At 37.6% G+C, this 14,661-nt stretch overlaps 2 protein-coding genes across 2 annotated transcripts; one reads left to right on the top strand and one right to left on the bottom strand.

The window, feature by feature from the left end:
* Window positions 1–320: 320 nt before the first annotated feature.
* On the top strand, window positions 321–8,759 carry LOC122280929 (SNF2 domain-containing protein CLASSY 4-like). Its single transcript, XM_043092064.1, has 3 exons — window positions 321–2,339; window positions 5,290–5,448; window positions 6,222–8,759. The coding sequence occupies exons 1-3, from the start codon at window positions 582–584 to the stop codon at window positions 8,106–8,108; spliced, it is 3,804 nt and encodes a 1,267-aa protein (XP_042947998.1). The 5' UTR covers window positions 321–581; the 3' UTR covers window positions 8,109–8,759.
* A 999-nt stretch (window positions 8,760–9,758) lies between these two features.
* On the bottom strand, window positions 9,759–14,113 carry LOC122282017. Its single transcript, XM_043093923.1, has 3 exons — window positions 12,735–14,113; window positions 11,935–12,193; window positions 9,759–10,405 (listed from the first exon to the last, which is right to left on the bottom strand). The coding sequence occupies exons 1-3, from the start codon at window positions 13,865–13,867 to the stop codon at window positions 10,226–10,228; spliced, it is 1,572 nt and encodes a 523-aa protein (XP_042949857.1). The 5' UTR covers window positions 13,868–14,113; the 3' UTR covers window positions 9,759–10,225.
* Window positions 14,114–14,661: the final 548 nt, after the last annotated feature.

Below are 14,661 nucleotides of genomic sequence, written 5' to 3'. Positions count from 1 at the left end.
ATATATATATATATATTTATATATTAGAAGTTTAGAACATCCAATACAGGGTAAGACAAGTGGAAAGAGTATTAGTTCTGATTTTCTTAGAAATTATCTCATTTTATTTTATTTGGTCAAATAAAATATAAAATTTAATTCAAAATATTTAAATTATAAAATAAAATAATATTAAAAATTAATATTTTTGTATAACTTTGAACTTTTTCTCTTCAAACGAAATTGATTAGTCTTCTCGAGTCGCAAGGAAAATTGGGAAAAGGCGAAAGGTTCAACATCTTTTCGCCAATTTTTTTTTTTTTTTTGAGTGTCAATAAACTCCCTTTGGCCACTTGCTTGCATGCACGCTTCGCGCCTTTTTCTCTTCTATTTTTCTCTGTTGCTCCGTCTCTCTCTGTGTTCTCTCTCTCTCTCTCCCCCAAAGAATAAGGCATTGATTGTTGAAGGCAAGGCTCACCCGGTAACTGACGTACTCTGTACGTTTTCCATGTATTATGCGTGTTGTGTAAATATGCGTGCTTGTTGATTATCCTTTGTTTTGTTCTTGTTTTCTGGGTTTTCAGAGGAAAGATTGAGGACCGATGATGGACTATAGCTTGCCTATAGCGAAGAGAACCAGGCAAGGGAGAGCCCTAATTTACGAGGAGTACCATGAGAAGAAGAAGAAGGAGAAGAGGAAGGATAATAATGGGGTTGACTCGGTCACTCCAAGCGTACCCAGTAGAGGTAATAGGAAGAAATTGGCGGAGATGGTTCAAGGCATTAGCTGGTCTGAGAGATTAGGGGCTAACTGTAAAATGAAGACTCAGAGTGAGACTGTTTCTATGCCTGGTAGAAGTGAGGAGGCCAGTGTGGAAGAGATTCGTGTGAATGATTGCGCAGAAGAAGGCAGTGAATCGATGAATTTGGTGGGCAGGGAGAGTCAGGGGTTGAAGAATAAGGAATGTTCTAAGATGGAATTTGAGGGAATGGATAATGTGGATGAGATTATGGTGGATGATAGCGAGGAAGATGTGGTGTTTTTGGCTGAAGGGGTAGGTTTGGACTGCGTGAACTCGAATTCTTCGAGACTGACATTGGGGTTGCTGAGAGATGAGGGTGTTGTTTGTATTGATGCTGATGATGAGACTGATTTGAGTGTGAAACATGTGAATGAAAGTGGTGTTTTGAATTACAATGGGGTGAGGGATAGTGATGAAATGATTTCATCGTTGAAGGGAAAAGTTGAGAGTAGTTGCTTAATTTTTAATGATAGGGATAGTAAGGGTACGGCGGCCAGGACTCGGTCGCGGTTCAGATTGTTGAAAAGGAATGAGAATGAGGATGGTGGTGATGATGCTGCATCGGCTTTTTCGAAGAGGAATAATGATAAGGATGTTGGTGACAATGTTCTCTCTGATTGGCTGAGAAGGAATGTGGATGAAGATGATGGTGATGAATTTATTTTGGAGACATCATTGGAATCGTCCTCTAGTGAAGATGACAATGATGATGACGATTATGAAGCGGAACAATTGCAAAGCTGCGGGGGTTCCAAGAAGTTCAGTTCGAATAGCAGTAGTCAAGAGGATGAGGAAGAGGAAGTTGCTGCAGAAAGCAAGAATATGAACAGAGGACGTAAAAAAAGAGGAAGGCCTAAAAGAGTTGACGCTGGGGTCAAGATGAGGAGATATGGATTGGACTTTGTGGTGTATAGTGACAGATATATCGACGTTAATAATCACGAAGAGGGTTCTGTTAATGTGCTTCATGATTATGTAGCAAAACGAACCCGTTCCCATTTTATTTCAAAATGGAGAAAGAAGAAAATGAAGCTTGGAACTTTTAGTCACCCTTTATGTGTTGATGAGGAGGAAATAGAGTCTTCATCTGGACATGATGACAGTAATGAAGGCGGTGATGATGCTTATGAGAATGAAGATGATTTCAGTGATGACGAGGCTTATCATGCTGGCAAGAAAACTGTGTCTACTAGAAGCAAATATAAGAGTGACAAAGGTAATCGTGGTGAACGTGTGCAATCCACCAAGAGGATGCCCACCAAATGTAAGGGCATCCGCTGGGAAAAAAGTTGTAATGTCATGAAGATTCTTATAGATTCCATTTTGGACAAGGAAGAAGTTCGTCTAGAAGAGTTGGCTTCTTCTGGAGATGAGGCTTGCAAAGATGAAAGCAATCCATCAGTTGCCGAGACGCATCTACCCCTGAAGTTCACGTTTGGAATTGAGGAGTCAAATTCACCAAAGAAATCAGAAGATGATAAGAAAATGGATGAACTTTGGGCTGAGCTTGAGCTTGCACTCAGAGCTAGTGAAATTGGTTCGATCGATTCTGTTAAGGTATGCTGTCTATGTGAAGATGCAAGCCAAGAGAGAACACATTTTTCAACTCATTTTACTTTTCTCATATGTTTCTTAAATCAGTTCATTTGGAGCCACAACTTCTGTTTCCTGTCTGTTCTGCATGACAATTTTATTTAATGGATTATGGTATGATCAATATTAGGAAGCCTGTATATTTCAGCAATAAAAAGTGCTAACTGGGTATGAAATGTAAACGACCTTTGATTTTAGGTGAAATTGTGAATTAATTTGGTTTTGGTTTTTGGTCATGATATACGTGGTAACTAGAGACCCAAGGGTAAAGAGAATACGTTTGCATGGCCTACTGATTGGGGAGATTATTTGGTTGGTTTTACGTTTACTGGTATTAATCTATAAGAATGGAACTTGCATACCATATTTGGTTGGTTTTACGTTTACTGGTATTAATCTATAAGAATGGAACTTGCATACCACATTTGGAACAAAGTGCTTTTTACTGACTGGGGGTATGCTCCCCCCAGGTCTAAGGTTCAAATCTCCTTGGTTGCAAACAATTTCTAGGGGCCATCGGATTGAGGGATTTTCTCTTTGCATTACCCGAGGTGCACTTGCGGGAAACTCCTTACCGAGGGCTTGTGCACCCCTGGGATTAGTCGAGACGTTGTTCTTGGACACGCGGTGCCAATCAAAAAAATAAATAAATAATCAAGAAATCACTCCTGATGATTATGCTGGTCCATGGACACAGCTTTCATCAATTGGTGGAGAAGTATCCCAGACATGTCTGCCATAAAATAGACAGCCTGGTTTCCTTTATTTTGTTAAGTTTTGACAAAGTGGAATTAAGATTTAAATAATACGAGTTTACCTATCAAAAGAAGCAAAAAAAAAAAAAAAAAAAACAACAACGAGTTTGAAGCATTATGTTTACAGCATTAAAAATGCCATTCCATGTGATAGCTTACAAATGAAAGAAAAGGAATACATGTAAATTCCTGGATTGATGGACTACATCCATCGATTACTTATATGCTATGGAGCATAGATGGCCTATATTTTTTTATTAATGATATGTAATCGAGCCAAATCTTTAATTTCTAAATGTGTTGTTTTAAATATGAACTTTCTATATTGTTTAACAACCTTTTATTCCCATATTCCTGCATGCTTTGATCATTTTTGTGTGCTGTAAACTATGGCATCCTCACATTCTCAGGATCTGTCTTTGAGTTTTCTGAAGGCTTTACATGAACTATAAAATCTAAAATCATATATTTCTTTATTTTAGGCTGTTATATTATGATGCCTTTTGGCTAAATTAATTGGGCGTTCTATATATATTTATAACTCTTTTAGGTATTGTTAGCACATCTGCTGCTTGGGTCTTTGTGAATGTAATGTTTTAAGGATATGAAGAACTTCATCAAAAATATATTTGTACTGAGAGTTAATTGGCCTGGCTGTAATGTGTAATGTTTTGTTCACGTGTGTTCTTCTTTTGTTTCTTTGATGAGTATTTTATTTTATTTTTTTGAATTAGAGTTCATCTAACATTCCATTCTGTAGTTCCAATGTCATTAGGCTGAAAATTGGGACTGGAAACTTAAACATTGATTAGAAATTGGTTTTTAAAGTAAGAATGATAGCTCCTTTTTATTTATTTATTTTATTTTTTTAATGAAGGAGGGCAGGAACTCTGAAACTTTATTAGAAAAATCCTCACTTTTGGCAGAGGAATACTGTTTTAACATCACAAAACAACTTATCAAAACAGATCATTAAAAACAACATCCAACATCTCAGAACCTTACCAAAACCAACTAAACCTGAAACTGAGGTAGTCCTAATTTTTCAACCTTCAAAAGAACCTCTTAGTAGCTTTGGAATATCTGTATAATTCTCCCAAAGATCCGACAAGCCTTCAGCTCGTAATTTTGCAAGAAAATCTGCCGAAGAATTACCTTCCTGAAAAATGTGTTGGACCTTGACATCCATAGACCTCACCAATGCTTGAATTTCATCCCAAAAATCTTCTAAATACCAAACCGAACACCTCTAATCCAGCAGCCATTTAGTAACCAACATGGAGTCCATTTCTATATCAACGTGCATAAAGCCAAAGGATTTATATATTGCATGGTTTGAGGTTTGCAAGAATGATAGCTCTATTGTTATAATATTTATATATTTACGTGCATGTTATTCTGTGTGTCTTGTGCGCGTGCATGTATATTGTGTGTCTTGTGCGAGCATGTGTGCATATTGTGTGTCTTGTGCATGCAATCCTATGCGTTAAGCGCGTCTTGCGTGTATGTGTGCGGGTAACTAGCATGGCCTATTTCTGTCCCTGAGTAGAAGTGTAGAATTATGTTTAATATGTGACGAAGCAAGGTTTTAAATGTTATTTTATTTTATGTAGATCTTTTCTGGTTTTTATTAAACTTCTGAAGTACTTAAGCATGAAACCTGCGTTCTTGAGCTTACGAGTTAAATATAATTATGGTATTTTCCACACTGATTTCATATCTGCCTCATATTTATCGTGCTCATTACATTATTGTTAGCTAAAAGGATTCGAATACTATGCTCATAGCTCAATAGGCGATTGTATTGTTGACATGATTTGAAAATGAACACAGCACCACGTATAATGACATTTTTAGGCTTCATAAATGCACAATAAGGCTCAATAAGAGGGAGTTCAAGGTACCTGATAGATAAAACTCCTTCTCTGTTGCCCAGAAGGTCTAGCATATGCCCATTGATGCTCTTGGCTACCCCCACAGAAGCATTTATGTATGAAAAAATGCTTCCTGGCCTTTATGTATGAAATAAATGCTTCTGTGAGCATTTACGTATGAAAGAATGTCAAACTGGGAGCATTTATTTAATTATTTTTATTATTTCCTGGCCTTCGTCCCCTTAGCCTTATTTGTACTCATAAAGGTTAAATGTTGATCAACAGGTTGAAAATGAAGATGCCCTTCCTCCAGAGGACGATGTTGATAGCGCTACCCTTTGCCACCTAGGGAATCATCAGATTATTCTTGATGAACAAGTTGGATTTAGATGTGCATTTTGCTCTTACGTCAAAATGGAGATCAAGTATATTCTACCATCTTTTGTAAGTCACACGATTTTGTCTTATTCATGGTCATATTAATCAAGATTTTGTTCTTAATCTCTCTGTATCTCTCTCCCCTTCTCTTTCCTTCAACATGCCAACATAGAATCATATGGATATTTTTGAGGGTCTAATATTTAATGATAATAACATTACAGAATTCAAATTAATGCAAGTACTTTACCAGATTTGTACCTGACATTGCTAGCTGTTCAATACTTGTGTTGATTTGAAAGCACAGTATATGATGAGCTATTAACTTCCGAGGGTGTGGTGCACAGAACCGGGGTTTACTCTGCAAGGGTGGGTCTAAATGGCCTTGCCTTGGAGAGGCTCCCTGACATAAAAAAAGAAGAAGTATTTGATGGGCTATTAACTTGATAATGGGTTTCATTTTTTGAATTGGAGAGCATTATACTCTGTTGAAAAATATTCACCCATGTTACCATGCAGAACGCACATGCATGCACACACATTTCAATGTACAAAGAAAAACTTGTCACATGTTAATTTGCATGACTTTAACAAGAATTATGATGCTATTTGAGGTGAATGGCTGGTCTTTTGTGTCAAACCAAGTTTTTTCAAGTTTGCCGAGTTTAGTTGCTAATTTACATTTACTGATTTAAGATCATTAAGTCTAATGCTTTACTCATGTTTTACCTTCAACCTTTTCTCCCCATATAAACCTGTGCTTAACAACTTGATAATAGAGGAGCTTTGTATCATATATCTGCATTTCTTTTCTTTAAACGTGGTTTTGCATATTGCAGAGTACACATCCTTGTGGAAAATCAGACTGGAGGGACTCAGGGGGGGCAATGAATCACTCCATCTTTGATGAGCTTGGTTCTCAAGATTCTCTTTGCGATTCCTACCATGACTGTGGATCCCGAGAGCATGCTGAAGGCACAGTGTGGGACATCATTCCAGGAATAAAAAGTAGTATGTACTCGCATCAACGTGATGGTTTTGAATTTATTTGGAAGAACATAGCTGGAGGAATTTATCTTGACGAGTTAAAAAACCAAACTACTTTCTCTGGTGGAAATGGGTGCATTATTTCTCATGCTCCTGGGACCGGGAAGACCCGGTTGACAGTTGTTTTTCTCCAGGCATACATGAGCTTGAATCCAGGATGTAGACCACTAGTTATTGCTCCTTGCAGCATGCTCCTTACATGGGAAGAGGAATTTCAAAAGTGGAAATTTAACATTCCCTTTCACAATCTGAACAAGCCAGAGCTGTCTGGCAAGGAAAGTAAGTTCGCTGATTACATTGTGAGGCAAGTTGGACACCTGGAGAAAACAGATATCCGTATCTTGAAGTTGTATTCCTGGAAAACGGATAGAAGCATTCTAGGGATGAGTTACAAACTGTTTGTAAAACTTACTGGTGAGAGAAAGGGTGAATTGAAGGTAAGTAAGCAACATGCTCACCTCAGAAAAATCCTCCTTGAGCTTCCTGGTATTGTAGTCCTCGATGAAGGGCACATACCTCGGAATTCTGACAGCCATATTCTGCAGGCTTTGTCAAATATCAAAACAGAAAAGCGAGTAATCCTTTCAGGAACTCCTTTTCAAAACAATTTTGATGAGCTATATAATACTCTCTGCCTTGCAAGGCCAAAGTTTGCAAACATAAGACATCGATGGGGCTCTCTTACAAGTTCCATTACCAAAGCCACTGATGACAGGCTGAAATGTGAGAAACTGAAGAAGGTTAGAGATATGATTGAGCCATTTGTGCATGTACACAAAGGTTCCATACTACAGGAGAAACTTCCTGGATTGAGGGACTCTGTGGTTATATTGAAGCCAGCCCAACTGCAGAAGAGCCTCTTTGATGAACTCAGTCATTATGCTAAAGGGAACCATTTTAAATTTGAGCATTATGAGTCTTTGATATCTGTCCATCCTTCAATCTTGCTTAAGTGTGGGGGGAAGGAGTTTCCTTCTGACCGGGATAAGTTAGGAGGATTGAATCCAGAGGCTGGAGTAAAAACAAAATTTTTAATGGAACTCATCCAGCTTAGTGAGGCTATGAGTGAGAAAGTATTGGTTTTCAGTCAATATCTTCGTCCATTGACCTTCGTGATGAATCAGCTTAAGTCTCATTTTAATTGGACTGAAGGGAATGAGGTGCTGTATATAAATGGAAAGAATGATGCAAAGGAGCGCCAATCCTCAATTAATGTTTTCAATGATCCCAGTAGCAACATTCGGGTATTACTGGCATCGACAAGGGCTTGTTCTGAAGGTATAAATCTGGTTGGGGCTTCAAGGGTTGTTTTATTGGATGTGGTATGGAATCCATCGGTGGAAAGACAAGCTATAAGCCGTGCGCATAGGCTAGGGCAGGAAAAAGTAGTGTATGTTTACCATCTCATTGTCTTTGGGACAAAGGAAGAGAAGAAATATTATAGGCAAGTTGAGAAGGACTTGTTGTCTGAGTTGGTATTCTCTTCTTCTGACATGAGTGATGACCAGCAGAAACTCTCACCTTCAGACCTGCAGGATAAAATTTTGGAAGAAATGGTTCAACATGAGAAACTTAAACATATGTTTGAGAAGATAGCATACCAACATAAAGAGTCCAAACTAATTGAGACGTTTACCTTGTTGGAAAAGCGATCTGTTATATCATCATCTAGTTCTTGAGGCTGAAATCATTCTCTGTTTGGTTCAAAAAGTCTGGTGGCATTAAAAGGGTTCCAGAAAATCTTGAACAGTGACAGTATATGATGGAAATTATGCGAATGACATGCTTCATACCTAGTCTGCACCCCTTTTATTTTTTCCCAAGCCATATTCTTTTTCTAGAATATTATTAGCTGGTTTTCAGAATTTATAGCTTAGTCAGAGTTTGATGCATTTCAATGTTCCACCTGTGCTTCTGGTGTATGCTCATGCTATACACACAACAGTAACTTTTGGGATGGGATTGTGGAGCATTGGTAATGTGGTGAGTTACATATATATATAATAGGCAAAGAAGAACGATCGTAAGATGAAAATAGACACCGAGATTGAAACCACCAAATTTCATCCAGCTTGCTTTTATTTCTCCTGTTTTGCCCAACATGCTTGGGATATATATCATACATTTGACATTGAGTTTGTTTAGGTCAGTGACTAAGAGATGGACTTGCATTGGCTTCCTGGTAGCTTCATCCCTCCCCACTTCCAAAACAAAACCCTTCATAAAAGGTGGAAATTTGACCACTGCAATTGTATTCTGTTATTTTTTCTCACAATGAACTAGCTGCCCTTGAAAGGGTTATGATATGTGGCAAAAACTGTAACACCATAGTTTGCTGCCCACTGTAATGGCAAAGGGTAGGAAAGGAGGTTCATTTTTCTTTTGGAAAGAAAATGAGTTTTTTGTTTGCTTAAATATTGTACTACCATACGATTAAAAAAATTTGCAGATAAAGTTATAAAATGTAAATAATAATTTATTTTGTGAAAATTAAGTTACTATGGAGCAAATTCCAATACGTTAGATTAAAAAAAAGAGAGAGAAGAAGCTTACTCTGTTACTTGATGATAAGATTGAGATTGATTTTTGTTCAAATATAAATAAATTGAACAAAGGTTCATCACTACCACCTGCTCCGATAATAAGTCTGGGCGAAGTATAGAATATCACAATGTTGAAGAGGTTTTTGCTCCTTATAATGACTCAAATGGAGTTTTACTTGTACCATTTATTGGTCATTTTGCAATATAAACCCATATGTGACTTTGATTCTCTCTTGAGGACGTTATGCTTAATTTTAAACTTTTATTATAAATTAAATTTTGTTATGTCAACGGAAATGTGCTTATGGGAAGAATGGGAAGCCCATTTTCCTTGTCAGTTAAATAAAAAAATTGCATTTGCGTTTTATTAATGTTTGTATATGAAGGGTGTGGAGGCTAAGTTTGCCAATCGTCCTTGTGGTTCGGGCCAGTTTGGTAGTGGAATATTCTAAGCATATTCTACTATTATTTATTATTTTATTATTATTTATTATTTATTTTGTACTATTATTTAATATTTTATTATTATTATTTTTATTATTTACAGAATATTTGAGATTATTATATTTCCCAAACGCAACATAAAGCTATCTCCATAAAATATTCACAAATACACTCTTGACTTGGTCAAATGACCTGCGCCCACATTAGACTCAACTGCCTTTTTTAAAAAAAAAAAAAAAATCTTTTATTACTTTGTATTGATTAGAATAAGGTTTTTTGTTAAGCATTCCCACCGTTCAATGCAAAGTTAGTTGGACAAAGAAAATTATTAGCTCATACGAATAGAGAATAACAATACTAATAATAAAGAATATATTTTCTTCTTCTTCTTTTTTGCTGGAAACGATGGCGTACACAACTGTGGCTGGGCAGTTTATCCTAGCGCCAACTCATACGACCACTTGCATTTTTACAGGATGACTCTCAAGTGTTGTGAAAGAAAACCCTATGTCTTGTAAACTTCAAACACCCTATACACACGTTATTGAAGCCAGCAAAATGGAGGGAACCTGTTTGCTCCTCAATCAGCCATTTAATCTAATGACCAAATGCGGTTCCAAGCAGGTACCTTTCGTATGCAGCACTGACAATGGAGTATTCACGGCAAAAGAAGGGAGAAAAATGGATTTAGAAACGGTGACTTGTTTGTGTTTCTGTTGCTTTCTCTGCTGTAAAAGCTAATATGCTGTAGTGGTAGGCATTCTCTAGTGGATGCATAATGTTGATGAGGTAAGGTCTTAGAAGATCCTTTATACGGATCGAATTGGTGTCTCATCAATGTTGCTGCCGAGATGCATTTTGTTTTGGACAGCCTTCACAGCTGCTACCCGTGCTGCATTTGCTGCTTTATTTGCTGCCGCCACGGCTCTGTTCACTTTCTCATCCATCGTCCCCACATCAAATGCTTTCTCAGCAGCTCGCTGCGCTTTCTGCTCATAAGACATCTCCATTAGTAATTGTTAATTGTTCCAATAATTATTGTTGCATCTATGTTTAGAATAAGATTAAAAGGCTATTGTATTACAAGCCTGTTAAGTTTGTTAGCATTGTTGGCTTTTAGCTGGTCTCCGTAATCAACCAGTGATCAGCTACGTGAACTGTGAAAGCTCATCATAAGACAAACCAAGCTCAATCTAATAGTTTCAGTTACAAGAAAATAACAAACACCACAGATGTGTCCTGTCCTTTGACTGCTCAATGCACCTGGTCTAACATAGAACACAACTGCATTCTTTTAGCCACTCAACCAGCATGCAAGCTAATCTCAGAAATTAGCTTACCCCTACATATCATTCCTATCTAAAAAGTTAACAAAAATTCTATGCGCAGTCACTTTTGTGGACTCCTTTGTGCACTCCAGTGATATGATTGGTTGTGTATTAAAAAAAAAATTAATCCAACCAATCATATCAGTAGAGTGCGCAGAGAGTACGCAAAAGTGACTGTATGTAGCATTACTCAAAAGTTAATTTGGACAGGATTGGAAGTTGTGACAGTCAACACATACTATAACTTGTATCTTAACTAGGGAAATCAACTCCAAAGGTGTACAAATTCTTGCACTCAACCATTTACTTTATTAAAATAAAATAGCAAAATTCTCCTTTCACTGACAAAGGTGTACAATATTCCCCAACCAGACATCTTTCCGGATACAGAGTTTATCTCCCATTTCAAGCATCTTCAGTTGCAAAATGGGTAGATGTCTAAAATTTTCTGAATTAATCAAGATGGAAGTTAGAAGAAAATCCACATGAATATTATGGTTGGCATTCAATTTCAATTATGCCAATACTCAATACACGAAGTTAGGATATTTATATTTACATTCTAAAAATACAAAAACAGCAAAATAGAGGTAAAATATTGATTGCATAACACCCATGGCTTTTGGGCCAAATGGTATCTCATCCCCTCATAAAAATAAGGAAAGTGGGTGAGTCATGGTCATGGTTCAAGTCCTATGGGATGTGTGAATTTCTTACCAATCACCAAAGAAAAAAATAAAGATATTGATTTAAAAAAAGAATATGAAGAAAACAAATGAAGACAGAATATGAAACTTCAATAGGAGTTACAAATCCGTCTAACAAGGTATTGTGCTACTTTCCAAATTAGTATAGCCATTTGCCTTGTATGACCAGGAATGGAAGGATGGGTAGGTTTTGTGTCAGAGGGGCATTATTCTAGACAATTTCCAAATAGCAACCACTGGCAATGGTAGCTGCTCAAAACTTTTTACTTTTCAGGTCCTCCATTGAATTTAATAGAGAAAGAGGGAGAAGGAGAGAGCACAGAAGAGAAAAGGACCGAAATGGCATCTTTTTGGTTATATCATGTTAGTAGTGAAGGTGAACGCAAACAGTAACATTTGCTTATTCTACTTTTCATTTTGTTTAGTCGTTTTTCATTGCACAGGAAAATCCTATCACCAAAAGGGAAAAACAACCACAGTTACCTGGACTGCATTAAGAACTTTGGTATGGTTGACAGCATAGGGAGATCCATGACAGGTGAGTTGCAGGCAAGGAATGTCAAGAACCCCATTTTGCCAGTGCCCAGATCGTGTCTCCCCATTCCTGAAGGTGTATAAACCAAGTCCCTGCCTTCTTCCCTCATGCCAGGATCCCTCATACCGATGTCCATTTCCAAACTGATAGACTCCAAAACCATGCATTTTGTCTGCAAAATATTCCCCAGCATATGTGTCCCTGTTCCTGCATTATCATAAGAAACACATTAGCAAGGATGTTCTATCATGCAAACTGCAATTTGCGTCTGGCCACATGTTTATATTGCACCATGATCAGGAATGATTTAACTTAGAGGTTAGGAATGAAGACATAAGTAAAGAAGAAAAATTTGTGCAATGCCATGGAGAGATGATAGAGACTAAACCACTGATTAAATGTCACAAAATGTTAGAGAGCCATTCCTCAAGTTAGGTCAGTGGCCCATTTGCGTTGAAATTCTCCAGTATTAAAAAAAAATTATCATGAGATTACAAATTGAGGTGCATTGTACACCGCTTTCAATCAGCGAGGGCACTATCTAGCCCCTGATTGTAAGATTCTACAATTGAACATAATTTAAAGAAAATTTTACGTGCTTATCAACAAATAAAATTCTTATAAACACTCGGCAGTTTGGATAAGCTAAACTTCAAGAATCAACATTGTGCCAAAGAGAACTTCATACAAAATCTAATACAACCCCATTAATGAAAAGATACAAAAACCGAAAGTTACAAGAATTCACCTGAAATGGTAACGACCAAGACCGTGTTTAACACCCCACTTGAATTCCCCCACATACTGGCTCCCGTCCACACAAGTATGGACTCCATAGCCATGACACTGCCCATTAGACCACTCCCCAGCATAGACATCTCCAGTGTAGAACCTATACAATCCAATCCCATGCCTCAAGCCCTGCCTATACTGCCCACGGTACCTGCTACCTTTTGCCCACGTCTCAACCCCATACCCATCATACTTCTCATCAATCCAATCACCCTCATACCTGCCTCTCATGTGATAGTGGTAAACTCCACTTCCAGAACACTTTCCCTTGTGGAATTCACCCTCATAAACATCCCCATTGCTATAAACTTGCACAGATGACCCTGAATTTGGCCTTTTCACGAATTTGGGCTTCGACCCAATTGACCAAAGAACAGGCTGATACGGTTTAGAGGGGCAGGAAGCTGAGAAAAGCTTAATTGGGAACGAACGGCCAAAGAATAATCGAATCGAGGGAAGGCGAGGGAGTTCAAGATTGAGAGAAATTAAAAGGGCAGCGGAGAAAGCTAGCAGTGAAAGGAAGTCAAGGGTAAAAGAACGGCGAGGATTGGACATGAAGTAGTAAAGAGAAGGCAAGCAAAGGAGGATAAGAAAGCGAAGACGAGCTCGTAGCAAACGAGGACATCGCAAATGACGGAAAGATTTGAAGGCCAGTGCTTTTTTGGCAAAGGAAATTGAAGACGAAGGAGTCGAGTGGGAAAAAGATGGTGATGAAGATTGTACATCCAAAGTTTTGTGGTGGGAATTATTGAGAGGGGATGGTGGTGAAGAGTATGAAACTGTGGAAGGTGCTTGGGCCATTATAGGCCTCTTATGAGGCGCAGAATGAAGGGTTTGTGAAGCTGAGGGATTGCTGGTAATGGGTTCGCGGTGAAACTGGTTTTGGTGGGGTTGTGTTGGTGGGTTTTGGAGTGTGAGATGAGGTTGGGGTTTGCTTTTGTTAGAAACAAAGTAGGTGATTGTGCTTAGTGAGTTGGATTGGGTATGGATTTGGAGGTGATTTTGGTGGATTGGAGGAAGGTAAAGTGGTGGGGTTGGGATCAACTCGGAAGCGACTTCTTGTTGAGTTTCAGACTTTTTCTGGTGCATTTACATATAAAAAAATTGATACGTATCTACTGTGTGCACAAGTGTAAAAGGTCTATTGGTTTCTTTTTTCTTCCGCTTTTCTTCCGCAGCTAATAAGGTTTCAGCCTGGTGCGAATATCTGTGTATGCTTCTGTTTTGGAGGTATTGATTTCTGGTTTTCGCAGCGACACAGAGAGAGAGAGAGAGAGAGAGAGAGAGAAGTCGGGGAGGAACGAAATAACTTCCTCGTGTTTGGGAGTGAGCGATACCTTGAGAACTAATATAAAGGAGGGGTTCTTCAATAAAAGACTGTTGCTTTACTAAATTTACTGATAATGCCACTTCCTTTAAGGAAATCTGAGAACTGAACAAGTTTGTTTTGTTTGTTTCTTTTACTTGGTGGGTATTTCCTTTACCTTTTTCTTTAATTTCAAGTTTTGGTATATACCAGAATAAGTTGAGATGTCATCAAAGCCTGCAAGAGTTAATTCATACTTTATCCAAGGATAAGAAGATCTTCTTCTGGCTGGCAGGCAGGCAAATTGGGTAATAAGCCACCAATTACAGCTCCATCGTCAACGACCAATGGTGTTAGGGGTTTAATTTGTTATATAAAAATATGAAAAATAATAATTAGAGTCGAAAATAATTTTTTTAAAATATAAATAAATATAAAATTTACATAAAAAAATTAATTTTTTAATAATAAATTATACTCTTTTATAAATCGACTATACGTCTTTTACGCATTTTACGACTATATATAAAACTTCTTTAAAAATATATTACACCAAAAAAATTATTAAAAATGATAA

Source organism: Carya illinoinensis, chromosome 11 (genome assembly GCF_018687715.1).
Source record: "Carya illinoinensis cultivar Pawnee chromosome 11, C.illinoinensisPawnee_v1, whole genome shotgun sequence".
Taxonomy (NCBI): Eukaryota; Viridiplantae; Streptophyta; class Magnoliopsida; order Fagales; family Juglandaceae; genus Carya; species Carya illinoinensis.
Note: the sequence above shows the minus strand (reverse complement) of the source record. Positions and strands in the feature narration are given on the sequence as shown.